Genomic DNA, 13743 nt, shown 5'->3' on the forward strand with positions numbered 1-13743 from the left:
CTGCGACCGCCTCTAGGTAAGCCTCTACGCTACACGGAAGAGAAAAGCATCCCAGAGATTTAACCCCCAAAACCTTCTGGCTGATTCTTGACAGTCTTCATTCTGTCGTCCTTTAGATATGACTCTTCCAAATTTAGCTTCCAAAGTCCAAGTTGCTTAACTGAATGTATCACCATTCACTGAACAGCTCAATTTCCAAATTTCTTTGAATTTCTTTTAACAGAACAGTCCAACATGAAAACCAGAATCTCTTCCATCCGTGCTCTGAGATATTTGCAGTCCAGAAAGTGAACAGTGTTTGGAATTCTCATGAAGACACTCTTTCCTCTTCTGGAATCCAGTTATGTCTCAAATTTGTTTTAAAATGTATCTCCCTACCACTGCCTGAGCTGCCTCAATTAAAAACCACAAAATTAAGCTACTGCCCAATATCACAAGATCTGTTTTGTGGGTGCAGAGGTATTAGCTCTCAAGAGAGGCATCCGGAACTCTATGTATGCTTCAATGCTGCTGACATTCAAAAAGGAATGAGATACTTTCATCTCACCTATACATTTTGTAAAATGAGAAGTGAGCCACTTTCACAGATCTGGTGATATGGCTGGGTTTCCAATCTCTATGATCCTGGTAGGTTTTGGATTGTAAACCTTTAGAACAATGTATACTATAGGAAGGCAACTTTTTAAAAATCAAAGAATTCAAATTAGAGAAGGTGGAAAACTAGAATGGTTCCAAACCCCCGCTGCTAAGTTTTTCATTTAACAGTACCTGGCTCCAGGGATGGCTCTTCAATTTCCTGCAAGAAAAAACATAAATAAGACTGTGCCAGATGAATGACACCTACAGTTTATTCAAATGAAAACCCAGAATAACTACAGAGGGAATTAAAAAATACACGAAAGGAAACTCACAAATGCAAGAGGTGGAGAACCTGCTTGTTCTAGGAATGGCTCCACTTCACTCTGCCCACCCTCCATGCATTCTCCAGGGGCCTGGGACTGGTCTCACTTCGTGGTGAGGCACTCATCACAAGTGTGCCTGACTCTCTAGATTGAACTCTCAAATTCAAGGAGAGTAGTGTTTTCATTTTTCTACTGTTAGCATGTAGAGGAATGCATGGCACATTAACAGTCACTTTTTCACTCAATGAATCTATGGTAACTTTCTGATATTCAAAAGACTGAGAGAATATGGGCCCAGGTGGTATGACTCCTGCTCTTACTTGGCATGGTGGTGCCAGCGTGAACACCTCTGTAAATACCCTTCCTCCTTCATCTCCTCTTCCAATCAATGTCCCCACCAGGCCAGCTCTAGAAGTCATTCAGACTCTTCCCAGGAAGCCCTGCCCACTCAGGCTGGTGCTATCCTTGCCTATTGTGGCATCTGGCTGTACTACCCCCATTCCATCTCTCTGCATCTTGTGTCCACAGTAAGCACATGTCCCTCTGTGGCCTTCAGCCTTCAGCCAATGAATCGCTATGCCACCTCCCTCCCTGACAGGTCCAGTCCTCCCCTGCCCCATCCAGCCAAGTCATCCACATCCCTCAGTATCCAGCTCAGTGGCATCTCCTTTCAGGAAGGCTTTCCCTATTTCCCTCTAACCCAACTCCAGCTATGCCCACTAAGCAAAGGAGTTTTTCCCACATGATGTGATCCCCCAGCCTTTATGTTTCCTGTGCACACAAGGTACACTCCTCTGGAATTCCAGTTAACACTGATGAGCACTGATTAGGTTCCAGGCACAAATATAAGCACCTTATATACACACAGACTCGTCATCGGTCACAGGAGGTCGCTCCTAATGGCAGCACCCTTCTTTTTACAGAGTAACAGACTGTGACCAGACAGACTGACTAACTTGCCCAAGGACACACAGCAGGTGGGAAGCAGAGACAGACTCTGAGCAAAGGCCATATAAGTGTGAGTCTGCACTATTAACCATCAGGCCAGGCCCTACGAGCATGGGGAGCATCCTTCCTTCTCATTCATCTGCGTAATGCTGGTAGTTAATGCCACACCTGACACATCACAGAGGCTTCACATATACCAAATAAATAGGTGTGACGGAATTAGAACTTCCCCTGGGAACTGCCCTGCCATTCCAGGATGCTCTATGAAACTGTACACTTTCCTCATGGTTTCACGTATTTTTAATCAGTTTTTTTCCCCATGTACCCTACCCCATGCTGGGAATTCAGACCATACAACTGAAGCAAATGATCAATGTTGGCAGAATAATTCTTTCTCATTTTCTCTAAAGAGAAGCAAATATATTCCCATTTGTTTAGGAGAGTTGTAGATTTCCCATTTTAACATGGGAGACTGTGACCAAGAAAGACCCACGGTAAAAAGTGACAAGATCTGGCTCCTCCTCTCCTTTCTGAGTCAGGAATGGCTGTGTCAATTCGCAGGTGGAGAGACAGCAGCTCTAAAAGCGAACTGGGTTTCACCACATTTTCTTGAGATTTGCGCCCTCCTCAAGGCTGGAGCTCTGGCTTTCCAATATCTCCCTTGCCCTTGCTTGGCAGAAGCAAATGGAGATCTTTTCCAAAAGGTGATTTCTAATTACAATAGCATAGATGACATTTAAAAAGAAGCGGGGGTGGGGAGGCCAGGCAAAAGCTGGCTCAATCTTCATTTCTCCACAAAAAGTTCTCCTAAGAATTAGCTACCTAAGTAAGTGTGTTCTAACAACTTATATCTATGTAGGCTGGGGAAAAAAAGAAACTCAAGACCCACAAATATAAAAATCATACTTAGAAATTCTCAACTCAAATGTTCTCATCTAAGATTTAATATTTACATAGATGCTATTGAAACAGGTAGGATGGGCCGGGCGCGGTGGCTCAAGCCTGTAATCCCAGCACTTTGGGAGGCCGAGACGGGCGGATCATGAGGTCAGGAGATCGAGACCATCCTGGCTAACACGGTGAAACCCCGTCTCTACTAAAAATACAAAAAAAAAAACACTAGCCGGGCGAGGTGGCGGGCGCCTGTAGTCCCAGCTACTCCGGAGGCTGAGGCTGGAGAATGGCGTGAACCCGGGAGGCGGAGCTTGCAGTGAGCTGAGATCCGGCCACTGCACTCCAGCCCAGGAGACACAGCAAGACTCTGTCTCAAAAAAAAAAAAAAAAAAAAAAAAAAAAAAAAAAAAAGAAACAGGTAGGATGATACAGTCATTAAAATAAATCTGGGCAATTTCAGAAAAAAAAACTTCCCAAAGACAAGACCAGAACCCCTGAGACCCCACCTTCCCCAGCATGGCTCTGTCAACCCTCAATCCCCATCTGGGCCCTATTCATCTTTCCCAGGCAGCCATTCCCTCTTGCTGTCTCATCAAATTGTCTTTCTGCAGAGTAGATGAGACAGGCTGCCTTTCCCCTCCAGCAATGAAATTAACAAGAATGCCACAAAACATATCTTTTATCACTGCTGGTAAGCCACAGCGCTTGGAGGCCACTCATCGAAGCCGAGTTAAGTCCCTGGCAATGTGTACGTTATATTTGGAGAAAAGCAGAAAGCAAACACCCGCTAACAATCCTGACAAAGGAAACAACCTTTGTGGTGATGATTAGCAGGAATTGGCATATGGTGTCTGAAATGGTTTCCAGAAATTGTGGTCTGACCTTTCATTCTAAAATTACTGAGACATACAACAGTTTACCTGTAATATAGTGAAGTCAGATGATGAAGTATCTAAATTGTTTATGGTTTCTTTGTCCTCTATCTGTAAAATAAATGGAGAAAACACAGTTCATCACACCAGCAATAACGTAACATAATGGTACATCTGTACAATGAAAAGTGAACAGCTATGAAAATAATTTACAACAAAATTTTAAACCCAGGGCAGAAATCAAAACACCATTATAGTATAATTGCAGCTAAACTGAAAGAAACGTTGTATGTAAATGTTCACCTGCACACAGACTATGAAATCTACTAATACTAACGGTATCTGTGTAGGTTTTAAAGAGGAAAACCAAAGAAAAAAGTCTAAATCAAGCAGAAAAGAGATGAAAATGAGTGCATACTCTCTCTAAGTGGATCTGAGCACAGAGTGAGGGCTGTTCTTCCAGGAGCAATGACTAGAGTCCTGCTGAAGTGGAGCCTTCAGCCACCGCTGATCCCCCAACCTGGATGCTGATGATGCGGGCCCTGCTGCCCCTGGGGTAGGTACCTCCCTCAATGTAACAGTATCTCCCAGCATGAGGGTGGGGATAGGAGCTCAGGACTGGCAATCTCCTATGCCCTACTTGCAGGGGAAGAACAGCTTTTACTCTAAGAAGTAGGCTCTGCCCAATAAGGCAAAGGATTCCCCAAAGAAAGAAAGCGGGTTCAGGTAATTTGTGACTGAAACCAATTTTGGCCATCTGCTCTAAAGCCGTGAAGTTTGAGATATACTTAGGGGGAGACTTTTTCAGATATTTTATAATCAGCATGTATTTTTATCACTTTTACTTCACTAGGAAAGACATACACATGATCAAAAGACTCAAAAGGTATAAAAGCCCATTCACTGAAAACCACTCTCCACTACTCCTTTCTTCCTGCCATGCAGCTGTCATCACATATGCTACACATGTGTTTAAGCGCCAAAGACCATCTCCCCTCTGACATCTGCACGAGGGCCAGCACATCATTCAGAACCCTCCCCAAGCGTCACTTCTCTTTTGGAGATCTTTGAGTTCACACAGATGTGCTTAGTTCATTTTGATGGTTACACAGCAGTAAGAACTCCATTTGTGGTGGTACATTTCATAATTAACTATACGGTGCTTTTTAGACGCTAGGCATTGCACTAGGCCAGGGAAACAGTTTGTTGGAGCTGCATAGTAAATTCTTCAGGAATTACAGAACAGATGAGTCAGGACTCTCTGACACTAAAGCACAAAAGCAGCCATAGACAACAGTATCAATAGGTGTGGCTGTGTTCTCAGAAAACTTCATTTACACAATGAGACCCTGTCTTGAAAAAAAGCAAAACAAAGCAAAAACAAAACCCAAAACAAAAACAAAACAAAACAAAAAAACCCCAAGTGACAGCCAACTTGACGACCTCTGCTTTAAGTGTATGCTAAACATCCATCCATTGAATCTTCCGAAAACCTCTTGCAAGGGAGGAGCAGGGGTTAAGGAGTTTGTCCAGGGAAACACGGAAATTGATCCATCTCCAAAAATCTACCTCATCTGAACTGTTTTTTTTTTTTTAAACAGTCTCACTCTGCCACCCAGGCTGGAATACAGTGGCATAATCCTGGCTCACTTCAACCTCCGCCTCCCTGGTTCAAATGATTCTCCTGCCTCAGCCTCCTGAGTAGCTGGGATTACAGGCGTGAGCCACCGTGCCCAGCCAAGCCACGGCACCTCGCCTCAACTCTTAAAACTATACTGCTTCCAGGCATTTAGGATGTTTCCAGCTTTTATTACAGAATGTATTATTTTCTACTTAGGAGGGAAAAAAACAGCCTTAAGATGCAGCCATTTAGGAAGGGTAAGTAACTCCTGCTGCTGTGCAAGTGTTTCTGCTACTCCTTTTTAGAAGCTGGTGAATGGGACTCACCAAAAATTGCACACCCTATTTGTATCAGAATAACTCTCAGCCACTTCTGAGACTCAAATCCTCCATTTAAATATGACAATCTGCTACCTCTAAAGATACTCAGAATCAGTTCCAAGAGGAAATGCAAAAGCATTCTGAGGAAATGCAGAAGTGGATTGACTGGCATACAACAAGGCTTCTGTCCCCCAAGACTGCTTGAGAAGTGCTCACTGTGGAAGACCTGAGGACCAGGACAGGAACAGGGCCCCCCACCAGTCAACACAGAAAGGGCCCCACAGAGACGCTCCACAGCTTCTCATATGCATCATCTTTTCTGTCTGACAAATATTAATCATCAGGTAAATGAAATTAGTATCAAATAATGGCACCAAGACAATGTCGTATGTGAGTTAAGTACATGGTGTCTGGAATTAGCCTGATCTTAGTTCTTAATTCTGTTACGAGCTGTGTGTCATCTGGAGATTTTTTAGTCCTTGCCTTCCCAATTTTCTCAACTGAAAATGGGGACAACAGTAACTCATGTTGCTATTAGAAGAATTAAAGGGTACAAGCTGGGCTTGGTGGCTCACACCTATAATCTCAGCACTTTGGGAGTCTGAGGCAGGCGGATCACCTGAAGTCAGAGTTCAAGACCAGCCTGGCCAACATGGTGAAAACAGTCTCTACTAAAAACACAAGAAAATTAGTCGGGCTTGGTGGTGGGCACCTATAATCCCAGCTACTCACTCGGGAGGTGAATCACTTGAACCCAGGGAGCGGAAGTTGCAGTGGGCGGAGATCGCGCCACTGTACTCCAGCCTGGGCAACAAGAGCAAAACTGTCAAAAAAAAAAAAAAAAAAAAAAAGGAGAAAAAGAGAGAGAGAGAAAGAGAGAAAGAAAGAGCATAATGCCAATGCCTGGCAGGTAGTATTCAGGAAATACTACCCACTATAATCTTACTATCCATCTGATATGTTTTTAACAAGAAAAAAGCTTAGGTTTAAAAACAATATCAAGGTTAGTATCAGAGGTTAACTCTTAAGATAGGTATCAATTGGGTTGTTGTTGTTCTTCTTCTTCTTCTTTTTTTTTTTGAGACGGAGTCTCGCTCTGTCGCCCAGGCTGGAGTGCAGTGGCCGGATCTCGGCTCACTGCAAGCTCTGCCTCCCGGGTTTATGCCATTCTCCTGCCTCAGCCTCCCGAGTAGCTAGGACTACAGGCGCCTGCCACCACGCCCGGCTAGTTTTTTGTATTTTTTTTTAGTAGAGACGGGGTTTCACCGTGTTAGCCAGGATGGTCTCGATCTCCTGACCTCGTGATCTGCCCGTCTCGGCCTCCCAAAGTGCTGGGATTACAGGCTTGAGCCACGGCGCCCGGCCTCTTTTTTTTTTTTTTAAAGCAAGAAATAGGCTTCTGTCAGACTCTGCCACCCAGGCTGGAGTTCAACTGCACAATCATAGCTTAGTACAGCCTTGAACCCCTGGGCTGCTCCTTCTGCCTCAGTTTTCTGAGTCACTGGATTATAGGAGTGCATCAAGGCACCCAGCTCAACAACTGCTTCTTAACAGGAAAACACCAACTTCTAACCTCTTCCTATTTCAGTGTTTTCAAGGTACTTAGGCCATAACACCACAGATCAAGTCCTGCAACAGGAAGAGTATGAATGGTTGTCTTCAACGTCTCATACTATATGCCGCAAATGGATGGCAAGTACGTGTGTATGTTATAAGACATCACTTTTCAACAAAACAAATTGGTTCAGAATCATCTGAACCAACTGTCCCTTATTCTACTGAACTGGCATTATAGAACAACTTACTTCCCAATATGAAATGGATCATCTCTTTTTAATTGTGGAACTGATACATTCAGGGCACATTCTAGAGACACTGCCGGTTACCTACAGCATGTTCCTGAAGCTGCTCCGGAAGCTCTTTCATTTCCCCCTCGACTAGCTCTCTACTATCCGACAGGGACTCCTGGAGGTTATCAGCATCATCGTCTTCGACACAATCTGCAACGCTTCCATTATCAATTTCTGCTTCATCCAATACACTGATATCCATGATGTCGATGTCCTGCAAGTTCTCCAGACTGGTCTCAACATCCTCCTGTGACACAACCAGACCGAACCATCATGTGACTGCCACTGGTCCATCTACCACGCTACTCACTTGCAAGGGTGCACATACCTGTCCATCCCCAGAGTTTTCCTCCAGCCCGTTATCTTCCACACCCTCTTCTTCTGGTTTGCGCCCTGAAGACAGAATCATTTACAGCATGAGATCAAATGATACACACTTTACAGAAGCAACAATGCCCTGAGCACTGCACGAGTGGTCACTTTATAAACATCTGAGACACCTCGCTACTTAGGGACACTTCCTAATCCAGGAATGAGGCCATTCTGGACAGGACAGCCCTGCCCCACGCCCAAGCAGAAGAGGTTCTGTTCTTGTCTGAGCTGTGGAAGTGTAGAAAACAGGTTCCTAATAAGGTTGAACAGGATCAGACCTGTCCTCAGCTCTGCCCTTCTTCCCATCTCAAGTGTCCCTGTTTGAGGGAAAAAGCATTTGTTGCAAGCGTGCTGCCTTTTAGTTAAGGAACATGTTTTCCCACAGAAACTGCGCACGCCCGAGTATGCACATTTTTAATGCTTAAAAAGAAAAAAGAAGGGCCAGGTGTGATGGCTCACGCCTGTAATCCCAGCACTTTGGGAAGCCATGGCGGGCAGATCACCTGAGGTCAGGAGTTCGAGACAAGTCTGGAAAACATGGTGAAACCCCACCTCTACGAAAAATACAAAAAATTAGCTGGACGTGGTGGCAAGCGCCTGTAATCTCAGCTACTTATGAGGTGGAGGTTGCAGTGGGCCGAGACTGTGTCATCGCACTCCAGCCTGGACAACAAGAGCGAAACTCCGTCTCAAAAAAAAAAAAAAAAAATAGAGAAAAACAAAAAACCCACATACTATCAAGATACTCCAGAGGGGCTGGGAGCAGCAGCTCATGTCTGTAATTCCAGCACTTTGGGAGGCTGAGATAGGTGGATCACTTGAGGTCAGGAGTTTGAGACCAGCCTGGCCAACATGACGAAACCCCATCTCAACTAAAAATACAAAAAACTAGCTGGTTGTGGTGGCGGATGCCAGTAATCACAGCTAGCTGGGAGGCGGTGGCAGGAGAATCACTTGAACTCTGGAGGTTTAGGTTGCAGTGAGCTGAGATCACGCCACTGCACTCCAGCCTGGGTGACAGAGCAAGACTCTGTCTTAAACAAAACAAAACAAAAACAAACAAAAAAACTGCAGAGGAAGCTTTTTTTAACTTATACATTTCCATCAACAGTGAATTAAAAAGTGCCCATCTCCTGCGCCTGTAGTCCCAGCTACTCGGGAGGCTGAGGCAGGAGAATTGCTTGAACCCTGGAGGTGGAGACTGCGGTAAGCCCAGATCACGCCATTGCACTCCAGCCTGGGCAACAGGGCGAGACTCTGTCTCAAAAGAGAAAAAAAAAAAAAAGAAATGCCAATCTTTCTTGAATCTGTTAAAAATCTGCTGTTTTTCTTCATCTTTGCCAATATGCTAGGTAAGAAAAGGAATACTGTTTTAACATAAATTTATCTCCTGACTACTCAGATTGCTTTGAGTCATTTGCTTTTTGTTGTTGATCACCTGTACTTTTCTAAACATTTCTGATTTACACCCCTCACCCCACCATTTAAAAACTTCAGCTCTGGCAGGGCGCGGTGACTCACGCCTGTAATCCCAGAACTTTGGGAGGCCAAGGTGGCAGATCACAAGGTCAGGAATTCAAGACCAGTCTGACCAACATGGTGAAACCCTGTCTTTACAAAAAAATACAAAAATTAGCCACGCCTGGTGGTGCACGCCTGTAATCCCAGCCGCTCGGGAGGCTAAGGCAATTTCTTGAACCAGGAGGTGGAGGTTGCAGTGAGCTGAGATCACACCAATGCACTCCAGCAGGAATAACAGAGCAAGGCTCCCTCTTAAAAAAAACTTCGGCTCTATCCCCCATCATTTGAAGTTTATATATCATGTGTACAAAACATATTTTCCCAGTTCTTTACCAGTCTTTTAATTTTGTTTACAGGTTTTGAGTACACTTCACTGTTTTTTGTTTTTTTGGGGGGGATGGAGTCTAGCTCTGTCATCCAGGCTGGAGTGCAGTGGTGCGATTTCAGCTCACTGCAACCTCTGCCTCCTGGATTCGAGGAATTCTCCTGCCTCAGCCTCCTGAGTAGCTGGGATTACAGGCACCTGCCACCACACCCAGTTAATTTTTGTATTTTTAGTAGAGAAGGGGTTTCACCATGTTGGCCAGGCTGGTCTCAAACTCCTGACCTCAGGTGATCCACCCGCCTCAGTCTCCCAAAGTGCTGGGATTACCCTCGTGAGCCACTGCACACAGCCCATTTCACTCTTAAGGGCCAAAGTTTTAAAAATGTAAATAGTTTGCCTGGGCGCGGTGGCTCACGCCTGTAATCCCAGCATTTTGGGAGGCTGAGGCGGGTGGATCACGAGGGCAGGAGATAGAGACCATCCTGGCTAACATGGTGAAACCCCGTCTCTACTAAAATTCCACAAAAAAAAAAAAAAAAAAAAAAAGCCAGACGTGGTGGTGGGCACCTGTAGTCCTACTCAGGAGGTTGAGGCAGAAGAATGGTGCGAACCTGGGAGGCGGAGCTTGCAGTGAGCCGAGATTGCACCACTGCACTCCAGCCTGGGCGACAGAGCAAGACTCCGTCTAAAATGGGGGAAAAAATGGTTTATATCTTCATGCTTGGATGTCCTCTTCCACACTGAAGGCTAAATAATATACCTGTATTTAGTTCTTTTGAGGTTTTAAACATTTATTCTCTCAGTTTCATGTTGAGTGAGACTATTCTCCCAATAGTTGTCCCATTTGGAAACTGATTTCCCAGCACCACTGACTAAATAGTACTTGACCCCGACCAATTTGAAATGTTGGCTTCCTCAGTATCATATTTGTATTTATCTCTGGGATTACTTGTTTCCATTCTCTTCCACTGATGTTATTCTTGTTCTAGTTTTAGATATGTGGCATTACCATGTTTTTCTAAATAGAAGATACTTGCCGGGCGTGGTGGCTTATGCCTATAATCTCACCACTCTGGGACGCTGAGGTGGGTGAATCACCTGAGGTCAAGAGAAGAGTTTGAGACCATCCTGGCCAACATGGCAAAACCCCATCTCTACTAAAAATACAAAAAAATTAGCCAGGCGTGGTGGCAGATGCCTGTAATCCCAGCTTGAGCTGAGGCAGAATCGCTTGAACCTGGGAGGTGGAGATTGCAATGAGGTGAGAATACACTATTGCACTCCAGCCTGGGCGACACAGCAAGACAGACTGTCTTTAAAAAAAAAGGAAAAAAGAAAAAAGAAAAAGAAAACACTAAGATTAACTATAAGAAAAAGAAACTAAAGACGATTGGAAGGTATGGCTTAACTCTAGGTTTTTCTTCAAGAGTTTAGTAATTTTAGCCTGGGTGTGGTGGCTCACACCTATAATCTCAGCACTTTCGGAGGTCGAGGTGGGTGGGTCACCTGAGGTTAGGAGTTTGAGACCAGCCTGGCCAACATGGTGAAATCCCATCTCTACTAAAAATACAAAATTTAGAAGAACATGGCGGCAGGTGCCTGTAATCCCAGCTACTCGGAGGGTTGAGGCAGGAGAATCACTTGAACCCAGGAGGCGGAGGTTGCAGTGAGATGAGATTGTACCACTGCATTCCGGTGTGGGTGACAGAGAGAGACTCCATCTCAAAATAAATAAAAAGAGTTTAGTAATTTAAAAAAACATGAAAAACATCAAGAGGCTGCATATCTTCTTAGGTTCCTATTTCTCCTGTCAGCCAACAATGCTAAAAACAGGGAAGTCATTTCCCACAACTGCCCTTGTGCAACCTCCTAATTTTTCTTACTAATCGATGATTTATAACATTTGCAACAGTTCACAAGGGCAGGCATGCTGGCACCTTCATCCAAACAGCAGTATTAATATGGTCATTTGCTTTTTCATACAAATGATAAAATGAGTAGAGAACAGAAAAATGTAAACGATGATACTAGAAATAACAGAACTAAAGCAAAAATGGAAGTCCTTAGGCATGGCAAAAATGAAATTTCTGGTGTCAAGAATAGGCGAGCTCAAATTAAACTCTATCTTCCATGTGAAGAATAAAATCACATAGATAAAATCCATGAAATAGGCTCTGGAAGACCACATCTCAAAGGCAAGGCATAACGTAGCATCGTTTCGTGTTTTAGAGCTACTGCCAGCATAGCTTCCTAGCATCCTTATGGAAGGCAGTGCTCAGCTTTTTGAAGAACGTGGGAGAAAAGTCGATCAGCCACACAGCCCTGGGAAAACTACTTCCTGCCAGGCCTCCTTCCCAACGTGAAGAATAGTCTCTTTTCGTTTTATTTTCTTTTTTCTTGTTTTTTTGAGACAGGGTCTGACTCCGTCACCAAGGCTGGAGTGCAGTGGTATGTCTTGGTTCACTGCAGCCGCTGCCTGGCTACTTGGGAGACTGAGACAGGAAAATCATTTGAACCCAGGAGGTGGAGGTTGCAGTGAGCTGAGATTGTGCCACTGCACTCCAGCCTGGGTGACAGAGTCAGACCTTGTCTCAAAGAAAAAAAAAAAGTGAACAAGACAATAATTTGTCTATACTAGAAACTATTCTTGTAACTGGATAAATATGTAACATACTGGGGGGAGAAAAATAGAAAAGTCAAAGACAAAAATTCCAAACCTAATTATTTGTATTGTAATTGAGGCTTAAAATATTCTAATTCCATTCATATTTTTAGAATTACCTTATTTACAAAGATAGGGGACTATCAAACTAATAACAGAATTCAATACATGATGTTTTGGTCAGCTGGCTGGGAAATCCATCCCCATTTTATACCATTATTTCTTTGGCAAAACATGCCTCAAGGTATAAAAAACAGTTGGAACTCAACCCAGTGGTCTCTGTAAACATGCTGGGAACAGATACCAGAGCACTACCACAGAATGATTATATTTGATAAAGTTGATACAATTCTATGATACATACATTGGTTTCTGTCCAACTCTATTCCAGATACTAGGAAAAATCTACGTAACTTATCAGAAACTTGCTGCCCTTCATACAGTGTTTCTCTCTTCCTCAGGAGGGGTACTAGATTTTCATCAAACAGAATCAGGGTTTTCTACTTCTATGACCACTTTTCTCCCAAGCAGTATGTACAGGTACACTGCAGCCAAATCCTTCTTAGGAGAAGACTCCCCCAAGGTAAAAAGTGACTGGAAACGTCTAGAGAACATGCAATTTTCAAAATGTTTAATCTTCAATGTATAAAGCACATCCCTGACTGGAATGTTTATTAATCATCACTACTTGAGGAAAGACACTATTCTCCAGAGAAGAAAAACAACATGTCTAAAAAAGTGAATGCAAATAGGAAAAGTATAACTCTCTAGCAAAAACTAAAGAGCCATTGAGCCCCTCGAATCCTTCTACCTCAGCTCTTCACCGTAGTTTGTAGTCTCAGCTATAGGCATGACCATCGTCGCCTCTATCGCCTGCTTGTAGCTCCCTGCCTGGGATTCCATCTCTTCCCTTCTGTTAAGCTTCTGCCTCAGAGACTGTCTTACCTCACCGCTGACTCTGCTGCCCTGGACTTCTGCAGAGACGCTCCCATAGTACCCAGGGCCACATGTGGGTGGTTCATTACTTTTTGATTTGATTACACAAACACACTTCCCTAATTATGCAAATATACCCATTAAACTTTACTGCAGTAACAGAAGATTCATCCTCCTAAGTACAGGAAGTATAAAGCTATTCATACCTTCCCTTTTCCCCACTTTCCTCGTTAAGAGGTTACCAATGTTCCCAGGTTGGTGGTGCTTCAGGACATCATCTTGAGTCTACATACATTATAAAATACACATGGAAATAAGCTTGTGATGAGATGAAATCTTATTGTTAGTGAGCAATGACAGAAAGTTACAGAAACTACTAACAGGCCATGGACATTTTTATGTACTGCATATTGATCCACCTCCATCTTTGACTCGATGCTATGGCAGTTCCCCATGTTAGCTGCCTTCTCAAAAAGGCTGTAGCAATTTATTGTCTCCAACACCTACACCTTCCCCAATA

At 43.9% G+C, this 13743-nt stretch overlaps 1 protein-coding gene across 1 annotated transcript in view; it reads right to left on the minus strand.

The window, feature by feature from the left end:
- SAFB (scaffold attachment factor B) overlaps window positions 1-13743 on the minus strand; it is a 45356-nt gene that overhangs the window by 19940 nt on the left and 11673 nt on the right. Inside the window, exons 3-6 of the mRNA XM_026455613.2 lie at window positions 7736-7800; window positions 7448-7654; window positions 3665-3727; window positions 769-796 (exon numbers count right to left, since the gene is read on the minus strand). Of these exons, the coding sequence (XP_026311398.1) occupies window positions 769-796; window positions 3665-3727; window positions 7448-7654; window positions 7736-7800 (363 nt within the window). The remainder of the gene's footprint in view (window positions 1-768; window positions 797-3664; window positions 3728-7447; window positions 7655-7735; window positions 7801-13743) is intronic.

Source organism: Piliocolobus tephrosceles, chromosome 21 (assembly GCF_002776525.5).
Source record: "Piliocolobus tephrosceles isolate RC106 chromosome 21, ASM277652v3, whole genome shotgun sequence".
In the NCBI taxonomy this organism is placed as follows: domain Eukaryota; kingdom Metazoa; phylum Chordata; class Mammalia; order Primates; family Cercopithecidae; genus Piliocolobus; species Piliocolobus tephrosceles.